We start from the raw sequence: 20,811 nt of genomic DNA, 5'->3' as shown, positions 1-20,811 counted from the left end.
CAGGCACTCAACATGTGTTAGGAAAGAAAGGAAGTAAAAGATGGATGGATGGATGGCTAGACACCAGGACATGGGGTCCTAGCAGCACCCTCACCTCTGCTCTAGGAATCCCCTCATTCTTTATCACAGCTTCGGAGCTTTCAGTCTCCCCTTCCGCCTCCTCTCTTTCTCTCTCTTTGGCTGAGTCATGCACTTGCGAGATCTTAGTTCCCTGACCAGGGATTGAACCTGTGCCCTGTGCCTGGAAACGTGGAGTCTTAACCACTGGGCCACCAGGGAACTCTGGTCTCCTCTCCTGTTATTCTTTCCTCCTTCCTCCCGGAACTTCACTCCTAATTCCTTTGAATTTAGGCTCAGATGGTATCCTCTGAAAGTCAGGAGAAGACTTTCCTTTCCACTGTCACCCCAGACTTTGGTCATTTTGGAGAAAGAAAGACTAGGCAAATGGCAGAGGGCATTGAGGCTGCTGGCTCAAACACAGAGGCAGTCCCCCTTCCTCTGTGCCGAGAGATGAGGAAAACAGTGACATACGCAAAGGCCAAGGAATGCCAAAGCCTGGACCTTGGCTTCCTGTGTTCCCAAGCGGGCAACAGAGGGTGGCAGAGCTGACCCAGAGGAGTGAGGGCCTCTCCAAACAGAGCCTAAGCTCTCAGTATCCTTGTTCCTCCATTAGTTATGTCCAAACCAAGACCTCTGGAGAAGTCACATGATGCTGAGGATGATGTCTGCACCTGGGCAACGGGCAGCAGCCTCCTCCCCAAGGTGGTACAGCCTCTGTCCAGGCCGTGCTTGGTGGCCAGAAGGTCCCTGGACGGTTCTACTAGGTTTCAGGTCATCTGTGGCTTAGACCCTGGACAGCAGGGGTTCAGAGTCACAGGCTGCAAAGGGCCATGAGTCCTGAGGGATGGGTTCTAGGGCTGGGAAATGAGAGAGGGGATTCCTGGCCACGGGACTGAGAAGAGGGCTTGGGGTGGTCTCAGTCAGGCTTTGCTTCCTTTATGAGCTGCCATGGATAAGATGAAGGCAGGAGGCTGAGGAGAAGGCGGCCAAACAGAAACGTTAACACCAAAGCCAGAAACCTAACACAAAAAGACATCGCTGAACACACAAAGGCACTTAATAAACGCTCGCCTGATGAATGAAGATGAGATACCGGACGGTGGGCGTGGGCACACGAGTGGAGAAGAAGAGGGGTGCTGAGGGCCATAGGGAATAAAGTTGGGCTGGAGACCGTGAGACTCAGGCATCCTGAGCCCCAGCCCGCCCCCCCACCAGGCCACACCTGTCGGGTCAGGAGAGAAAGACAAGCAGAGATGGAGGGGGGCAGTGATGCAAACAGACGGGCATTTGTGCAGGCGAACAATAGCTGTGCCAGGACTCCCTGCCCTCCTGGCACAGGGCAGGCCGGCTGAGTTGGGAGGGGGGCAGCTGCTGCCTGCAGGCCCTCCCCCACCCTCCCCCAAGGAGACATAAACAAACCCAGAAGGGTCCAGCCAGCGCCTCTCAGCCATTTCTCCGACCAGCTCCAGGAACCATGACCAATCTGCTCCCTCTCCTTCCTAGATGATACTTCAAAGGAGAGACTGAGCTAAGAATGGAACTACTTCCTCACGTCCAGAGTGCAATGAGCCCCCTACTTCGGGGACCATCATTCAGAACAGTGACCCAGAGCATCTGGGGACAGGCAGACGGACACAGACACCCACACCGACACACAAACACATCAACACACAGGACAGGACATGTGCACACAGGGGATTCACTCCTTCAGATCTGCCCTCCCTGACTCCCAGGTCAGGGGTTCCAGGAAAGCCAGAGGGGTGAGACGGAGCCCCTCTTTAAATCCCTCGGGCAGTCCAGGCACATCCCTCTCTAGGCGAAATCCCACCCCCTGGAGTCACTCAGCCACTTCCTTAAGCATGACGCTCCCTTCCCCCATCCTTGCTTCTCCCCTCCCCCTCAGCTCTTTTCCTAACCTCTAAGACCCCAAGAATCTTTCCCTATGCCCCGCAAAGCCTCAGCCTCTCTGGAGACCCCCCCCCCAATTCCTCAACTTCCCTCCCAGACTGCCAGCACCGCCAGTTCCCTCCGGGGCTCCCCCAGCCCTTGTCTCCGGTTCCACTCCCCATCCTGCACACAAAGCCAGCCACCTCTCCAACACAGAACAAAGAAATAGTCTCTCTCCTCTCCACCACCACCACACTCCAAAGCTGGGGTCCTTTAGATTCCAAGGGGACCCCCTAGCCTCCAGAGCCATCCCTGGTCCTCTGGTCCCTGCTTCCTTCTAGGCAGGAAAGGACTCTTTGTTCTGAGAGAGGAGATAGTTAAGGTTTGGGGGAGGAGGAAGGTGGGAACAGGGGAGGAAAGACAGAAAAGGGACCTCTGGGGTTTGGGGCCTATGGAGGTAAGAAGTAGAGCACAGAGAATGAGGGGGTGGAGGACTGAAGACAGCCTGGAAGAATAGAAATGGAGTGAAAAGAGAAAGGAGTCATGGGTGGTGGTGCGGGAGCTGCACAGACTCTAGGAGAGTGGGAAGGAGAAAGGGGCAGGTTCCACTTAAATTCCTTCTTCAAGGAAGTACCGAGGAGGAAGGCAAGGAGTGGTGGGGGGCGGGGGCTATCAGGACCTGCTGTGAAGCATCCCCCCAAATAGGTAGCTGGGAGACCATCTTCCTCAAATTATCTCATTTCCAGCAGGCCCCCTCTACTTCCCACCGCAGTATAAAAGGAAAGGAGACAGCTGGTGTGCTTGGGGGAGGGGGAAGAGGGGATCCAGGGTTTGTTGGCTAAGAACCAACTCCCCTCTTCTGTAACCACAGTTTTCCGGAGGTGGCCCTCCCCTTCCGACCAGCCCAAACTGACAAGCACCCTCCTCCAGTGGCCTCCCTGCCCTCTCAGATCTACCCACTCAGCCCCCCACATCCCCACCCCCAATCAGATTCCCAACACCCCCCAAACCAAGATCAGCCCCAGGACCCCAGGATGGAAAAAGTCAAGCTTCTAGATTCCCAGTCCTCCCAACGACCCAAAACAAAACAAACACTAACCCCCCCACAAGGCATTAGGACCCAGTTATCTGGCTCCCCAACTCCTCCCAATAACAGAAAAGGGACCCCAGTATCTACCTTCCCAGAACCCCTGTCTATAGCCCCTCACCAGTGCCCCCACGGCTTTCCTTTTTAGGGTGGAACCAAATTTCCGTGGTTTCATAAAACCTCTCCTCCCCCCTTGGCTCTACTCCAGAGTCTCAGCTCAAACAGTTGAAAAATAAACAGACTTTCATAGCTGGGGCCTGGCCTGGCGCAGGGTTGGGAAGAGCCTGCCTGCCACCCCGCTGTTTCACCGCACTTCAGCCGTCACTCCTCTGGACTTCTGTTTGTCTCAGGCCCTACCCAAACCCCCAGTTCCTTTCCTGTTAGCAGAATCTTATCCCAGCCCCCCTAAAGAAAAGTTCCAGGACAGAACCTCTCCCAAGTTGGTCTCTAGATAGGTGGCCAGGCTAGGAGCTAGGAGGGAAGTGGGGGAAAGGGGTTCCGTCATCTCTGAGGGCTCCGAAGGAGTACTGCCCCCATGCCTGAAGACAGTGATGGTGATCAGCAGAGGCTGCCTGCCAGGGCAGAACACTGAGATTGGAAAGAGGCCAGAGATTAAACCAGCTATGGACTGGGTCTTGGCCTTTCCAATAACGGGTATACTGTGGCTGCCTCAGGCAGCTGGGAGGTGCTGTCTGCATACACCACCTTCCTCCCAGCTCTCACTTATTCACATACAAGTCAGCTTCATCATTTCCTGGGGGCTGAAGTGTGGACAGGTCACAGTCTTTGGCAGTGGGCCTGGGTACAAAGGCAGAAAAAAAAAGGATACTTGGAAAGGAGTGGCCAAGAGCTGGAGATAGGGTTGGGGGACTAGGCTAACCATATACCCAGACTCTAGAAATGACAGAACAGTCCCAAGATGAAGAGATAACAGCAGAGGTGGAGAGGAGGGAGGAGGGCACAGCGCCAAGTGGGTCAGCCTAAAGGTTTCAGGTTATTTCAGGAAGCTGGTGGGGCAAAAAGGGATGGGCGACCCTGATATTTCGGGAACTGGGGTGCCCAGGAACCCTCCTAAGGATGGAAGAAAGGATCCTAGCTACACAAAGACCTCTGCTCCTTGCACCCGAGGGTGATGCCTTGGGGGGAAGTAAGCTGTCCTTAAGCTGTCCTGACCCCAGTCACCCGCCCACCGGCGGGGAGAACTGAATCACAGCTGGAAAGTCCATCTGCGAGGAGAGGAGGAGCTGACTTTTGTCTTGCACGGGTGGTGATGCGGGTGGTGTTGGTGGTGGGAGGAAGCTGGGAAACCACCCCCTCCCACCCCTCGGCCGGATGGCGGGGACAAAGAGGGAACGACCGAGCCAGCGACTGCAGGTGGGGGGGGGGGGGGGGGTGTGGATACAGAGAGCAACCTGGTGGGACCCTGGGAGAGGGGGTCCCCGAGAACCTTCACCGGGCCCACCCCCACGACACACACACCTCCCTGTTCCCGCTCCGTCCCTTACCGGAGCAACTTTCTTTCACGCGGCCCAAAACACCGAGTCCCGCCGGATCGGAAGCAGCCCAGCCCCAGGTCCGCTCTCTCCCGGGATCCCGGCGGAGAATCAGCACAGCGCTGGAGCCCGGGTCGCGGCGACGGCTCCCCCAGCCCCCTCCCCACTCACTCACAGTCCCCACCCACCGCGTCCCGCCGCTTGCCCGGCCGTCGCTCCGCCCGATTTTGGCGCCCAGAAAGCAGGCGGGGAGACCAGGGAGCGCCGCGCGGCTGCCGGGGATCGGAGGGCACCCCGAGGACCGCGGGCGGGCGGGACGGGGGTTTCAGAGCCCACCTTGCTGGCCAGCTCTTTGCTCCGGTCGATCCGCGCCCGTGTGAGGGATTCGATCCGAGACATAATCCGATGGAGGGGCGCCCGGGAGGATGCGGCGCGGACCCAGGCGTCCAGCTATTGTGGGGGGAGGGCGGGGGAGGGGTCTGCCCCGCACGCGTCAGGCTGGGGGACAGGAAGTCTGACTCCCCTCGCCCGGCACCCAGCGCCAGTTCCTCAAACCCGAGTCTCCACCCCCGCCCGAGCTCAGGAAGGGGGGAGGCGGGGCAGAGGGAGGGCGGGGTGCCGCGCGGACGGGACGCCTCGGTCCGTGGAGGGGCGGCTCGCACAAGTACGCGGGCCGTGGACTGGCAGTCCGGCGCCGGTGTGTGCATGTGTGTGTGTTGGGGGGGGGAGGTGTCTCTAACCCCAGACGCCGCCTCGGCTGCAGTTTTCCTAAAACCCTCCCTAACCCGCCCCATAGCCCCCACCCCACCTTCATCTTCCCCTTCCCCTTCTCCTCCCCCAAAGCAGTCCATCAGTCTAGAAAGACCCGCGGGCCGGAGGATTCCAGCCGTTCCCAGCTCTCCAGGGAACCCGGACCAGTTCCTTCCAGGCCTTCGGGAGCCCATCAAAGCAGGCCAGAGCTGACCGACCCCTTTTACAATGGGGGCAGGGGTGGGGAGAGGGCGGAGAAATCAAAGGGGAACTAAAGGCTGGGTTTTAGTTCTTTACAGGGCCTGGAGGAAGAATCCGAGAGGAGAGAGTCCTTCCCCAAGTCCCCATCCTCTCTGGGGCCTTCCAGGCCGGCACTCTGCCCACCCCCTTCCCTCCTGCTTCTGCCTCCACCAACGGCTGGGGCCCGGGGTTGTGGGACCAAAGCGCTCAGGAAGTCCTTCCTTGTGTCTAATCCCAGTTCTCTCTGTTGCAAGTTAGACCAGAACCAGAAAGCCCAGCAGCCAGCCTGCCCCACTGGAGAATGGCCAGTGTCTCCACGAGGAGGAGCGGTGGAGTGGGACATGCTTTCTGGAAACTCTGCCCCAGCCTGAGGCAACCTCCACCTTTTGGGGGAAATGCCTCCTCCTCTAGAATTATAATCATTCACATTGCCCTTCATTTCTACATCTCAGAGCCTCTGTGTCTCTGGAGCAACCAGAAGCACAGAGAGTCCTGGAACAGAGCATCTTAAGTTTATAGGGTCCTCCCTGACTCTGGTCCCCAAAGGTGTGGAGGAAGGAAGGGAGGAGGGGAGGCCCAACCCAGACCCAGTGGCTCCCTGAAGCTCCCAGGGCTTCAGCAGCAGGGTCTGGCTGCAGGTTTCAAGCCCAGCTCAGCACTCTTGTAGGTGCCAATTTTAGCCTCTGCCACTATTTTGGGCTCTACTGCCTCACCACTGGCTGAGCTCCTTGGGCTTCTCACCCCCACGCTGCTCCTCTGACTTCCCCTCCTGCCTAGCAACTCCTTCACCTCCTTCTTCACCCATTCCCCTGTTTAGGATCCTTATATAGCAAAGACCAGAAGAAAAGGAGAGAAAACAACCATGCCCAGTTCTAGGCTGGCTGGAAACTAGAAAGCAGAAAGGACTTCCCAGGGCCATCAGGGAGGCTGACTTCTCCAGGGTTGCACCTGCAGGGGAGATTTACAGGAAGGCCCTAGGAGCTCCCCAAAAAGCAGTGGTCTTAAAGCTCCTAGACCCATTACCCCAGACTTACCTCCCCCCAGTGGGGCGGCCAGGGCTGAGGAATGTACTAAATTTAAAAACAGACAGCCAGAAGCCAGAATCCTAGCCGCAAGGCTCCACCCACTGGGGGCCCAGAGACCAGGGGTAGGCTGAGACCTCGGCTTTTCTCCCAGGCCTGGGGTAGGAGGGTGTTGCAAGCTAAGGATGGAATCTTAAAGGGCCAAACTCCAGTCTGGATCTGCAGTAAACCCAGGACCTGAATCCCAGAGTTATGTGAGGGATCTCAGTCACCAAACTCAACTTAGAAGGTCTCTATATGAAAGAAGAGGCCCTAATCTCTTAACCTTCTTCTGTCTCCCACCCCAATCTTCAATAAACTTTCCACCCATTTGCTCTTTGTTACCTTCCCTCTTACCCTTCCTCTTCTTCCTCTTAAAAGGTGAATAGTAAGAAAGGGACTTAAGGAGTGGGTAAAGGGAGTCAGACTACCTTTCAGAACACCTGTGTTTTTAGCGAGCTAGGCCTGCAGCTTGACTTAATTTCCACTTTCTGTATCCTCTGGAATAGTGAACCCTTTTCCTTTTGCTTTGGCATCCCCTGACCTTTCTTCCAAACCATTTTCATCTCAGTACCTGCTTCTTCTATCCAGTGATGCCTCTCAGATTTTCTGAAATTATTTTTTTAGATACACAAAAACAAAATCCAATATTAATTTCTGCCAGAATCTAAAAGTAACTACCCCTTCTTTAGCTTATTTAATTTGACAGAGAAGTGCCTGCGTGCTCAGTCGTGTCCGACTCTTTGTGACCGCATCAATCGTAGCCTGCCAGGCTCTTCTGTCCATGGGAGTACCCAGGCAAGGATGCTGGAGTGGGTTGCCATTTCCTTCTCCAAGGGCTCTTCCTAACCCAGGAATCGAACCCATGTCTCTTGTGTCTCTTACGTCTCCTGCATCCATCGTCAGGCAGGTTCTTTACCACTAGCGCCACCAGGGACGCCCTAACTTGACAGTTAAGTCCCCCACATTTCAGGGGTAGGGAGGCCGTCCCAGAGAAAAACCTGGTTGTCAGGGTCTTGTCCAGTAGATGAGTGGAGAAAGCCACAGAGATACCTGGGCCCAAGTCCTATGGTGCCCAAGAGGTTTGTTTTTCTTCTTATTACTTTGGACCTTGTGTATTGTGGAGGGGATGATTAAGGCGTTATTGACTCCAATGGCCATCCATCAGAAATGGTGGAAGAAGGGGACTTCCCTGGTGGTCGAATGGCTAAGGCTCCATGCTCCCAGTGCAGGGGGCCCGGGTTCAATCCCTGATTGGGGAACAAGACCCCACATGCCACAGCGGAGAGTTTGAATGCCACAGTTAAAATATCCTGCATGCCGCAACTAAGACCTGGCACAGCCAAGTACATAAATACTTTCAAAAGAAGAAATGGTGGAAGAAGTAAAGAGAGGAAATAAACTGTTCCGTAGGTTTACTGACAGAGGCAGAGGCAACAGTATATAGTCAAAGGTTTAGGTTCATAATACAGCTCTACCTCTTACTAACTGTGGGGTCTTGGGCAAGTGGCTTAGCCTCTAAGTTATCTTGCCATAAAATGGAAATTAAAATACTTATCTTTGCCAGAGTGTTATAAGAATTAAATGAGATGAGGACTTCCCTGGTGGAGCAGTGGATAAGAATCCGCCTGCCAGTGTAGGGGTCACAGGTTCCATCCCTGGTCAAGGAAAGTCCCATATGCCTCTGAGCAGTTGCCCATGCCCCTGTGCCACAACTGCTGAAGCCGGAGCACCCTCGAAGCAGCAAGTCACAACTACTGAGCCTATGTGCTGCAACTACTGAAGCCCGTGCGCCTAGAGCCTGTGCTCCACAACTCGAGAGTAGCCCCTGCTCTTCACAACTAGAAAAAGCCCACATGTAGCAGTGAAGACTCAGTGCAGTCAAAGATGAATTTAAAAAAAAATAGATGCGATGAGCTCTGTAGAAGTGTTGTTGTCAACTCTGCATTGCTCGTCAAGTAAGAAGAAATAAGCTACTTCCTTCTTTCAATGCTTGACTGAGCTTCTCTCCAGCCACACCTCTGGTGTTTACCTGCTTATAGCCCCTATCCTGAGCTAGGAGGAGGGGAAAGGAAGAGATTTAGTGACTCAAGAACACACATTCATGGGGGTGGGAGCAAGATGAACCAAGAGATGACAAAGAGGGAAACAGGTAGACAGGACCAGAGCCCTGGTGAGGAAAGGCAATGGGGACAGTGTCCTGATGATGCTAGTCCTTCCTGCTGCTGGTCTGGGCTCGTCTCTGCCCACTTTCCCCTTCATCCCCTCACCAAACTGCCAGGCCAAGGGTGGGCAAATGCAAACCAACTGGGATCTGGATGGCCCCTGGGCAGCATCGACTTCCCCTCTCATTCACATCGCAGGAAAAGAGGATGATTCTGCCATCAGACTCTCCTGCCCTGCACTGAGAGCCCGCGGGGTGAGGGGCCCCAGGGCCAAGGCCTCAGTATTGGCTTTGTTCCCTCGAGAGCTCTGCTCCCCACAAGAGGCAAGAAGGAGCCTCTCTGTGCCCAGCTTGCCCTGGTCTCAGACTGCCTGACCTCATGCTTCAGCTTCTCACTACAGCCTGCGGTGAGAAGGTGCTAAGAACCTGGTTTCATTTCTGCCCTCCCTGCCTACCCAGAGGAAGGAGAATCCTGGCTAAAAGACTGACAGAGAAGAGGGCCCAGGCCCTGCAGGCGGGTGAGAACTTTACTGGGTAAGAAACCTGTGGTGTTTCCAGGTGAATATGATGATGTCTCGTCTGGGGTTTTTCTCAGTGTTCAGAAGCTACCCCGGTGGGAAAATACATGCATACTGGGGTAAGCCAGGAGAGGAAAAGGGGGATGGCTCATTCTGCCAGTAAATGAAGAAAGTAGAAATGAATTCAAACAGTAGGCAGAGGTCCCAGTTTCACCAGAGCCTGGGGGTTGGTAATATGGAAGAGAGCAATGTGCCTTCATCTTCCTGGGGTCAGAACTGCACACGGCCCCACATGCGTGCTGTATGTGTGCTTCCATAATCATACACCTGGCTTCCACTCTGCCTATGGTCTAATTTCAAGTTCTTCAGCTGCTATACCCACCCATAAAATTATGAGTGTAAAAGCACTTTGCAAAGCCTAATACTCTCTGAAGAAGTAAAAAGTGTTGCTATAATTATTATCATCATTATGTCCAATGGCTAAGATTTCTGCTGCCCACCTCTTAGCTATGTGGGGCCTAAAGAGAGGGAGGGCTAGGGCACTCCTTAGCTTCTGAGGTTCCTGGCCCTTCTCTTCTTCCAGCTGTCTACAGCTGGCTGCTAAGCTAGAAGCATGGGGAAAGCAGAGGAAAGGAGATTTACTGGGACATAGGGAGGGAGCCTGAGAGACAAAATGTGTTCCCTTAAAACTTGACCCATTGCCCTGTGTCTCTGCCTACTGGGGGAAGCTGGGGCGGGGGGCAGATGGTGAGGCAGAGGGGAAGGGAACTGGGGAGGGCAGTGGGGCCCAGGCTTCCCGCCCCCGAGCTCCTACCTTGGCCTTCCCGGTCATGCCCAAGATGAAGCTGAGTGTCCGTCGCAGGGAGGAGCCTGCCCAGGTACCTGAGCCCCCTTCCAGTTGGCTGCAGCTACAGAGAGAAAAAGAACAGGTGAAGAGATGGAGCTAGAGCTGGAAAAGAACAAGATACTCCCAGAGATATGGTGGACGAAGGTGCCGTAACCAGGGGAGAGAAGATGGAGATTCAGGGGGAAGACTGAGAGAAGGATGGGGACAAGGGAAGGAGGACTTAAAAAGAAGAGGCTCCCACCCCCTACCTCCTGGGATTTTCTGGCTATGGTCACTACAGTTTCCCAGGCCCCTCTATATATGAGGGAAACTCCAGGCTCCTCCCAGATAAATATAGACTCCCCCCCTCCTCCCTAATCCAGGACCAATCTCCTTCATACCGCTTCCCAACGGAAATGATATGGGGTGTGGTGGGCTCTCCAAGAGGACGTTTTTCCCCCACAAAACAAGAGCCCTGTGTACGACCCTCTCTGCGGTGTGGAAAGGGCCTCTGGGCCTACCGCCAATAAGGACTGAGTTTCCTGGGATTTCATCAGCCCCATCCCATGAGCTAATCCCAAACCCAGAGCCAGGATGATGTGTCAGCTAGAGATTTTCAGGACCACAAATCAGAGCTTGATATCTTAAAGGGCCCATTCCCAGCGCACACACCCACACTGTCTCAGAGGGCTGACCCACTCTAATCAGGCTTTGGCTGCAGGAGTCAAACAAACAGGTGCTGATTCGGCATGCTTATTTACATAGATACTGAAAGCTCCCAGCTTCCACCTCGATCCTTGAACTACATGCCTTCAGCCCCTGCCCTCTCCCCTAGGGCTCAACTGCCCATGCCCACTTCTTAGGGCCACTCCCCATTGGTTCTTGGTCACAGTCTCTCCCTAAGATTGTAGAGCAGCCAATCTTCTGACCCTGACAACAGCCTCCACTCTCTTATTCAACAGACACCCTGGGGTCTAGATACTCCTTTTCTTTCTCTAATTTCTTCCTCATCCCATGGAGCTACCGGGAACCTTCTTTGCCTTCCATGCCCAATGAGAAGAAGGGGAACTCTTTGCAGTTCAGGGAGAAGGATATTTGGAGGTCTTTGATCAAAAAATGTTAAGGGGAGTAATGTTGCAGAGACCCTTGAGGCTACAAAATTCCTGGCCCAGTCCTATTGCCTCTCCCCCATCCAGGCCTTTGAGAGGCTCTGAATCCCCCAAACTTACCTTTGGCTGAGGTCAGCGGCAGAAGACTGGGACAAATTCCCTGCCAACACAAAAGGAGCTGTGAGGTGTCCAGCTAAAGCCAGACAAAGGCGCTCGGAGCTGCCGCCCCCACCCCCTCCACCTGGATCAGGTTCCCAAGCTGCAGGTGCCTGTGACGCCGTTCCTGAGGGCGGGCACTGGGAGCAGGGAAGGCGGTGTCTGAGCAGGGCAGAGCTGAAGAGCCCAGAAGCCAGGGTAACAGGGCCCTGGGGGGTTGTGTGGAGAAAGGCTGGGGGGGCCAACGTCACAGTTCTGTTCCCAGCGAATGGAAAGGGCACAGGATTCACTCTGAGCTCCCGGTGCCTCATCTTGACGACAAGGCACGTTGCAGGTAACCGTCCTCCGTCTCTGGTCAAAGGGGGACCTGGAGAGCCTCTTTCTGTCCTGTGTTCCCCTTCCATGGAAGGAGAACCTCAGAGTACCAAAGTCTTGAATTCAGATCTCTCGTTTGCATAAAGGTGTTTTGGAGTTTCCAAGGGTGTGTGGTTGAACACGACATAGGACCTCTGGACCCAAAATTTACAGCTGGCTCTGAGGACTGGGGTGAGACTGGCAGAAGAAGGGGCCACCACTGCTTTGCTCCTCACTTTTACTCACCAGCTGAGTCTGAGCAGCCCAAGAAGCAGTTGATGCCACTCATGGATACAGACTTGGAAAGCATACCAGTGCCTGAGTGGTCCAAAGGGCCAGCTGGTGGGTGACTGGAACCCTGATCCTAGAATCAAGTTAAGAATCTTCATGCAAAGACCAAGCTTCAACCATCTTCCCCCCAGGCTCTTCACTTTCCCACAGCAAAAGGCCCTTCAGGCCTTCTACCCCTCCCTACTACCCATATCTGGAGCATTCCACTTGAAATAGTTAGGAAGTTATTTCTGCTATTTAGCAGTCATCACTCTGTTGCAACTCAAATCCAGGCTGCCTTAATATAGAAAATATCCTAGAAAAGATTTACCCTGAATGGTTTCCAAAGTGACAAACCCAATCTACAGAGGTCAGGCAGATAGTGAAAAAAACAAAACAAACAAACAAAAAAAACTGGGGCAGTCTGGTTTTAAAACAATAGGGAATAGAAATATTCATAAACTGCACACCCAATCTTTCGAGCCCTTTTTTTTTCTCAACCCTACTTGGAACATTACAAAAACTGGCTATATATCAGTCCATAAGGCAAAATTTAACATACTTCAGATAATCTCTATCAGAGAGATCATAGGAAGCAATCCATAAGTCCCTTGTCACAACAGACTGGATAAAGAATCTATGGTATATTTATATATAAAAGCATTATATATACAACAGTAAAAATAAACAGACTATAGTTCACCCAACAATACGGATGAACCTCACAAAGAATGCCAAGTGAAAGAATGAAGAGACAAAAAATTTATATCCATAATGGTTATATTCATATAAAGTTTAAAACAGGTAAAACTAATTGATATTGTTTAGAGATGCACATAAATGTGGTAAATCTATAAGGAAAATTGACCTTGAAAGTCGAGAAAGTAGTCCTCTCTATCAGGAGAGGGCTGTGAGTGGGGAGGGACCCATGGGGGCTCTGGGTTTGGTGGTACTCAATTTTTTTTAACCTAGCGTAGTTACATGAGTGTTTGCTTCCTAATTATTCATTACATTGTACAGGTATGTTTTATATACTTTTCTGTACATATGTTATATTTCAAAAAATTTTTTTAATATCCATATATTTAGAAATTTTAAAATACCCTTCCAAAAATAAAATAAAATAAAATAAAATACCCTTCCAAATAAACTTGGTGATCAAAGAAGAAATCACTATGGAAATTTAAAGATATTTTATAACAACAATAATGAAAATACGACTCAACAAAACTTGTAGGAGATCGTCAAAATGTACCTCAAGGATAATTTATAACTTTAAAATGCTTATATTGAAATTTTTTAAATTGAAAATTAATGAGCTATGCCAACTTAAAAGGTTAGAAAAAAGAACAACAGAACAAACCCAAAGAAAATAGAAAAAAGGGTATCGTAAAGATAAAAGCAGAAATCAATGAAGTAGTAACAGCATAAAATAGGATCAATAATGCCAAGAGACATGCCAATAAAATAGACAAAACTTTGATAAAAGTGATGTGCAAATAAAAGTAGAATGAAAAAGTGGATCTAACTATAGAAAGAGCAAAAGGTGACTGGAAAGATAATGCTATCTATAACTTAATGCCAGTAATTTTGAAAATGGAAACAAAATGGATAAATTCTTAAAAAAGAAAAAAAAATATATATATGACTTACCAAAACTGAATCTAGAAGAAATAGAATGTCTGAATGGTCCTATTAAAGAAATGGAATCAGTAGTTAATCTTTCCATAAAGAAAACACACAAGACCAAAACAGTTTTATAGTCAAGGAATAGATCTCTCAAGCTATAGATCACTGATCCAAACTCTTCCACAGAATAGAAAACAAAAACAAAAACTTTCAAACCCTTTCCTTGATTCTTAAGCTACACGTAGACAATATGACAAAGGAAAATTATGGGCCAATCTCTCTTATGCAAAGTACAAAAATTCCAAACAATATTAGCAAATATTACCAAACTGTAATAGATTTTAAATAGCCTTAATAGCCACAAATTATTTACAGCTCCTACCATTAAGAAGGAATCTATTTCTTCACTTTTTGTATCTGGGTGGGCCTGTGACTTACTAAGATGAATAGAATGTGACAGAAGTAGCATGATGTGATTTTTGAGACTACACCTCAAGAAACCTTAAAGCTTCCTCTCTTGCCCACTTAGAATGATATTTCCATGTGATGGAGAAGCCATATGAATGAGAACCAGAGTATCAAAACAGGGACCCTAACAACCCACAGGCATGAATATCACCATCCTTGACCATCAGTCCTTTTCAGCCACCAGATAACTGTGACCACGTAAGTGAGGCCAGGTAGAACTGGCAGAAGAATACCCAGCTGAGCTCAGTCCAAATTAACCATCCATAGCACTCTGAGGGGGAAAAAATGGTGGTGGTTTTAAGTTTTTAAGTTTGGGGTTGATCTATTATGCAGCAATAGATAATTGATGCCACAAATGAATTCCAGTAGTGCATAAGAAACAGAATCCATCACGAATGAGTTGGAATGATCCTAAAAATATGAGGGTGGTTTAAGATGAGGAAAATCTTTAAATGTAATTTACCTCATGACATATTAAAGGAGAAAAAAACATTACCAACTCAGTAAAAGCAAAAAAAAAAAAAAAAGGATAAAATCCAACATTCACTCATGGTAAAACCAAAGACCTGGCAGTTGCCAATAGAAGGAATTGTCATTAACCTGAGGAAATGAAGTGAAAGTCGCTCATCTCAGTTGTGTCTGACTCTTTTGCAACCCCATAAACTATACAGTCCGTGGAATTCTCCAGGCCAGAATATTGGAGTGGGTGGTCGTTCCCTTCTCCAGGGGATCTTCCCAATCCAGGGATCAAACCCATGTCTCCCGAGTTGTAAGCAGATTCTTTACCAGCTGAGCCACCAGGGAAGCCCCTTAACTTGATAGAGTATCTTTTAAAACCTTACAGCCAAAAATCAATTTTAATGGTAAAACATGAAATGTACTCCCTCTAAAATCAGAAACAAGACAAGGATAGCCACTATTCCCATTACTGTTTAGCATTGCAATAGACCCCTAGCCAGGCACAGTAGGACAAGAAAAAGAAATGAAAGAAAGAAATTATTGGAAAAGAAGAAAACAAAGTTCATTTAAAGATGACATAATTGTCTACTTAGATAAGCCAAAAAGAAAATCCACAAATTGTTATAATTGAAAAAAAGAGAGCTTAACAAGATGAATAACTATAATTAATTCAACTACATTTCTATAAACCAAAAATAATTGTAAAATGTAATTAACACAATTTCTTTATATAAGAAAGCATTTATAATAGCAACAAAATCTATAAGGCACATAGAAATAAATCTAACAAAGATTGATAAGACCTGTATGAAGAAAACTAATCCTTTGTTAAAAGACATATTTTTTAGAAAGCCCAACTAAACAGAGATATCATTTTTCATGGATAAGAAGACTCAATATTAGAAAGAAGTCAGTTTTTCTTAAATTATCTTTAAATTCAATATAATCTCAATAAAAATTCAGCAAGAATTTTAGCTGATTCTAAAATTCATATAGAGATATAAAGGACCTAGAATAGCCAAGATAATTTTAAAGGTAAAAAATTTGGTGAACTTAAATTACTACATTTTTAAAAAATTACTACATTTTTAAGATTTACAGTAAAAGCTACATTAGCCAAAAAATAGATAAATAAATAAAACTTGTAAGAAAAACTTTCTCTATGGAGAAAGTAATGGCTACCCACTTCAGTATTCTTGCCTGGGAAATCTCATGGACAAAGGGGTCTGGCAGGCTACAGTCTGTGGGTGTGGGGTCACAAAGAGTTGAATATGACTCAGCGACTAACACTTTCACTTTCATAATAAAGCTACATTAATTAAGATAATGTGATACTGGCATAAAAATAAACAAATAGATCGATGTAACAGAGAACAGGCCCAGAAACAGACTCACACAAATACACTCACTTGATTTTCAACAAAGACACCACAGCAATTTAAGTAAGAAAATAAGTTTTTTTAATGAAGAAAATGTATATTTTTATGGGGGAAAAAACCAAAACTTTGATTTCTTCTATATACAAGAACCTAGATAAGTCACAGACCTAAACATGAAAGCTAAGACTATAAAGCTTCTGGAAGAAAACATTAGAGAAAAATCTTCACATTCTTGGGGTAGGCAAGATTTCTTAAACATGACCAAAAACACTAAGCACTAAAAAACTGATAAATTGGACTTCATCTAAATTACAAACTCAAAAATAAATAAATAAATAAAAACTAAATTAAAAACTCATGCTTATTAAAACACAGTATTAAAATGCAAGTCAAAGGCTGTGAGAAGATATTCACAATACACATATCTGGCAAAGGACTCAAATTCAGAATACATAAAGAGCTCTTACAAATCAACAAGAGAAAGACAAGCGGTTTTAAAAATTGAGCAAAAGACTAGAACAGACATTTCACAAAACAATATATTTGGATGGCCAATGAGAATATGAAAAGGTTCCCAATAAAGTTTTTCAACAGGGACATGAAAAGTAAAACCAGAATGAGACAATTAAAAAACACCCACCAGAATGGCTAAAATTAAAATCTTGACAATAACTTATAATGTAAATAGATCTGAAAAAGAATACATATCTATCTATACATGTACAACTGAATCACTTTGCTATACACCTGAAACATTGTAAATCAACTGTACTTCAATAAAAATTGAAAAATTTTAATTTAAAATCTTGATAAAAAAGTATAATATACCTAAGAAAACATCTAATATATATCTATAAACAGTATGGAAAAAAATGATAAAACTTTATTGAAATACATTGAATGGAGAGGTGTACTGTTTTCATGGGTAGGAAGAAGCAATATTGTAAAGATGTCCACTTTTCCTAAAATAATTTTTAGATTTAATGCAGCGCCAACCAAAATCTCAAAAGTTTTTAATGCATGTTTTATACATAAGTTATACTTCAATAATGTTCTTTTTAAATTAAGAAACTGTTTCTTTAAAGACATTATAGAGAGGAAAAAGACAAACCACTTTTCTCAATCTTTGAGAAAAGATCATTGCAACACATATAACAACAAAGGATTAGTTTCAGGATATATAAAAGAACACATTCAAAACAATAAAGAAAAAACCTTCAAAGAATCCAATAGAAAAGTGGGCAAAAGATAGGAAAAGGAACTTCACAGAAGAGGAAACACAAATGACCAAGGCAGAGAGAAAAAAATGCCAATCCCATTTGTAATAAGGATAATTCAAATTAAAACCACAATGAGATTTATAACCACTAGATTAGCAAAATTAAGAAATCTGATGATTCCAAATGTTGGAAAGCATGTGAATCAATGGAAGCACTTATATAGTGCTGATAGAAATAAAAAGTTTGTTATTATCTCATAAAAATGAACATTGTCTACTCTGTGACCCAATAATTCTACTCCAAGGTATACCTCAGAGAAATTCTTGCAAATGAGCACCAGAAGATGGATAAAAGGATGTTCATAATGATACTCTTCATGATAGCAAAGAATGGAAATTATACAAATGTCCATCAACAGAAGACTGGAATGAAAATAATGGACTACATTTGCAACACGTGGATAAAAATTAGAAACAGAATGCTGAGTGAAAATGCAAGTTATAGAAAACTTTGTAGAATATAACATCATTGTTTTTAAAGTTAGAAACAAAAAAGAAATAATATATTACTAGGCAATACTCTGTGCAAAAAGTTTTTTTAAAACTACTTTTAAAAAGTAAATGAGTGATTAAGAAAATTGAAGACAGTGATTACCTCTGGAGGGGAGGCAAGGGAATAAAAGAAGAGAGGCAGACACAAGCAAAGATAAATGTGTCCGTAATGTTCTTGTTCTTGAGATGGGTGGTTGATTGATTAGGCATTCATTTTTCAATATTACTTTTAAGACAATGGAAAAATACAATACAGAATATTAGCAACTCTGGCAAACTGGAGGATAAAGCTCCCATCTAAGGACATCTGAATTTTAGAAATTGTAAACACTGTGCTGGCCAAACAAAATAAATTTTGAGCTAGACTTGGCTCATGGACTGTCAGTCTGCAAGTCCCAGTCTAGTTTAATGAACTTCAGACTTTTAGTCTATGGACATTGCAGAGGACTTAGCACCAACTTGCTGCTGCAGGAAGAAACAGACAAAGAAAAACCAGACAGACAGACAAGGAGAAATTTAAGGGAAGTACTTAAAGATTAGATGAAGAGAGGAGAGGAATGAGAGAAGGAAGGCATAAAAAGAGAAAAGGAAAAAAAAAAAAACAAAACACTAGAGAGGGGAGAAAAGAAGGAGACACATAATACCAGGAAGCGGGCAGCCGGACAAAGAGAGAGGTGAAAGAGGGGGGAAATAAGTATGAAGGATCCGGAGGGGAGAAGAGGGAAAAAAACCCACTGTCTCCTGCGTATTAGCCGCAGTATTGGGCACTTCAACACTTTTCCCTAGTAAAACAATCACAACTTGAAAAGACAGGTTTTAGTAGCCTGATTTTCAGAAAGATGAAATGCATTGTTCAACTAGGAGTCAATGTGACTCCCAAATGCTGTTCTTTCTACTATAGCACATCGAACTGGGCTGGAGGGAAGAAAAGCAGAAATGCTGATGGAGAAAAGTGTGACCTGGGATAAGATGGGGTTTGGCGCTTCCCTGACAGACTGTAACAGCCCCTGCTCCTCAGCCTCTTGCTGAACCACAGGCACTCGGGCCATGAGGCCGGTGGCTACACTGGCCAGTCAGAGTATGTGCTGGGCAGGACATAACCTTAAGTCACAGAGCTTGAGGCGTTTCTGTGTACAGCTGTCCCTCATTATCCATGGGGGACTGATTCCAGGATCCCATGGATACCAACATCCAAGGATGCTCAAGTCCTTTATATAAAATGGCATAATATTTGCATATAACCTATGTGCATCCTCCCATATACCTTAAATCAGCTCTAGATTAATTATAATACCTCATGCAATGTAAATGCCACATAAATTAGTTGCAAACATAATGTAAATGCTATGTAAATATTTGCCAGCATGAAGTAAATTCAAGTTTTGTTGGAACTTTCTGGAATTTTTTTTTCAAGTACTTTGACCCATGCTTGGTTGAATCCATGGATGTTGAACCTGTGCATATGAAGGGCTGACTATACTCAGGGACTCTTAGCTAGCAGACCCAGAGGTGTCTCTAAAACCTCTGTGTATCCTCAGCGGTCCCTAGGTCCTGGTTTGAGATCTTCCCTGTGATGTTCCCTTAAGCCAGAAGCCTGAGCAATCTCTATATCCTTTCTTACTTGATAGTTCTGTAGTTATCTTGTTAGAGAACTATTGTGTTTCAGGGTTACCAGATGCCTAGTTTCATCCTACAAATAGTAAGTTCATCTCCAAATCTGGGAAATGTGGGGTCCACAGAAAGAAGTAGTTATAACTAGGGGAACAGGGGCCTTTTAATGAGAGAGGGGCAGAGATGCCCACAGCAGCACAAAGACACAGAAAGGAGGGAACAGAGGGTCTCAGAGAAAGAAACAGAGGCAGGATACCAAGAGTGGGGGACAGAGCATACAGAGCCAGGGAAGCAGACAGAGGGGTATAGACACCAGATTCAGATTTGGTCAGAAGAAGTCAAAGTGATCCCTGGGCACAGAGAGCCTCAGCAGCTGGCAGAACAGAAGAGGCCCAGAGTGGTGGCTGGACAGGCCAAGGGGCAGGAGAGGGGGAGGAAGGTGGGAGCTTCCGTGGGAATCTGTTTGTCCATACCACGCAGGAGGGTTGGCCACCTTGGTGCTGCAGCTCCAGAAAGGGGTCCAGTTCCTCTCGGCTCCGCAGTAAGGAGGGCTCCTCGGGGCCTGTGCATCCCGATGCCTGCAGTTTGTTCCTGAAACACACATTGCCGCCGCTGCCCTCCGTACCCAGTGGCTGCTGACGGGCACCAGGGAGAAACACCGCCTCAGCCCAGTCCCTGTTGCTTGCCCCCAGCCCAGCCCTTCCTGTTGGCATAGGCGCGGGCCAGACCCAAAGTGGCCTCCCTTTCGGGCTGTGCTTCAGCAAAGCTGTGGCACTGGCTGCGGGCAAGGACGACCCCTGCTGGTCAAAGGGCAGTACTGCGCTCCAGAAGACAGCCGGCGGTCAGCGCGGAGGGAAAGGGGATGGGGGTTCTGAGGCGAACCTTAGCCCCTCCTCAGATAAATGGTGTGCCCAGGGCCCGCTTCCTTCTCAACCCAAGGGACAGAATTAGTGCCTGATCGTGAAAGGTGAACCTGGGAGGTCCTGAGATATAGCTGCCATCACAAAAGGCACCTCTGCCTTAGACGAGCTGCTCTCAGGAAGGTGCCAGGCTTCTCACCCAAGTTCCCTCCCACGCCAGTTCAGAGGCAAGGGTCCTCTCCCCTCACACGCCCAGCCAGCCCTGCCCAGGAGCTCGAGAAGTCTGGTCTACTTACCAGGCTAAGAGAATTTGTCCAAGGGGACCATTGCCAAAGCAGAGAGACAGGCCCTTCCAAGGCTGGCAGGCCCTCACAGACACCACTCACACTGAACCCTTCATGCTGAGCCCCGGGCCTTCTCTTTCTGGCTTCCTCTCTGTCTTTGGGGAAGTGGTCAGGGTTTTTCCAGGAGAGGGGACGAGCTGGGTCCCTCACTTCCGGTTTGTCACGCATATATAGAACCCTGAGCAAGAGGAGCTCTTCCCCCGTTGTACGGCTGGACTACGGTGTCTAAACATCATGGGCTGCCTCAGCCCTCACCATCAGGCAGGCAGCAGTTTGGGAAAGGGGGCTAGGTCCCATGCCCCAACCCTGGGAGCA

At 47.7% G+C, this 20,811-nt stretch overlaps 1 protein-coding gene across 6 annotated transcripts in view; it reads right to left on the bottom strand.

The window, feature by feature from the left end:
* ARHGEF2 (Rho/Rac guanine nucleotide exchange factor 2) overlaps positions 1-20,544 on the bottom strand; it is a 39,787-nt gene extending 19,243 nt beyond the window's left edge. The window contains exons 1-6 of one of the 6 annotated variants that reach the window (XM_065902283.1): positions 20,449-20,544; positions 19,766-19,883; positions 13,629-13,667; positions 11,952-12,069; positions 11,316-11,355; positions 10,075-10,168 (exon numbers count right to left, since the gene is read on the bottom strand). In XM_065902283.1, coding sequence (XP_065758355.1) covers positions 10,075-10,168; positions 11,316-11,355; positions 11,952-12,015 — 198 coding nt within the window. In that variant the 5' untranslated portion in view covers positions 12,016-12,069; positions 13,629-13,667; positions 19,766-19,883; positions 20,449-20,544. Of the gene's footprint in view, positions 1-4,539; positions 4,681-4,863; positions 5,077-6,551; positions 6,566-10,074; positions 10,169-11,315; positions 11,356-11,951; positions 12,070-13,628; positions 13,668-19,765; positions 19,934-20,448 lie in introns of those variants that run through there. The other 5 variants (XM_065902276.1, XM_065902316.1, XM_065902289.1 and 2 more) reach the window with 5 other exon arrangements.
* Positions 20,545-20,811: the final 267 nt, after the last annotated feature.

Source organism: Muntiacus reevesi, chromosome 1 (genome assembly GCF_963930625.1).
Source record: "Muntiacus reevesi chromosome 1, mMunRee1.1, whole genome shotgun sequence".
NCBI classification, from domain to species: domain Eukaryota; kingdom Metazoa; phylum Chordata; class Mammalia; order Artiodactyla; family Cervidae; genus Muntiacus; species Muntiacus reevesi.
The sequence above is the reverse complement of the archived record's forward strand: the minus strand, read 5'-3'. Positions and strand labels throughout refer to the sequence as shown.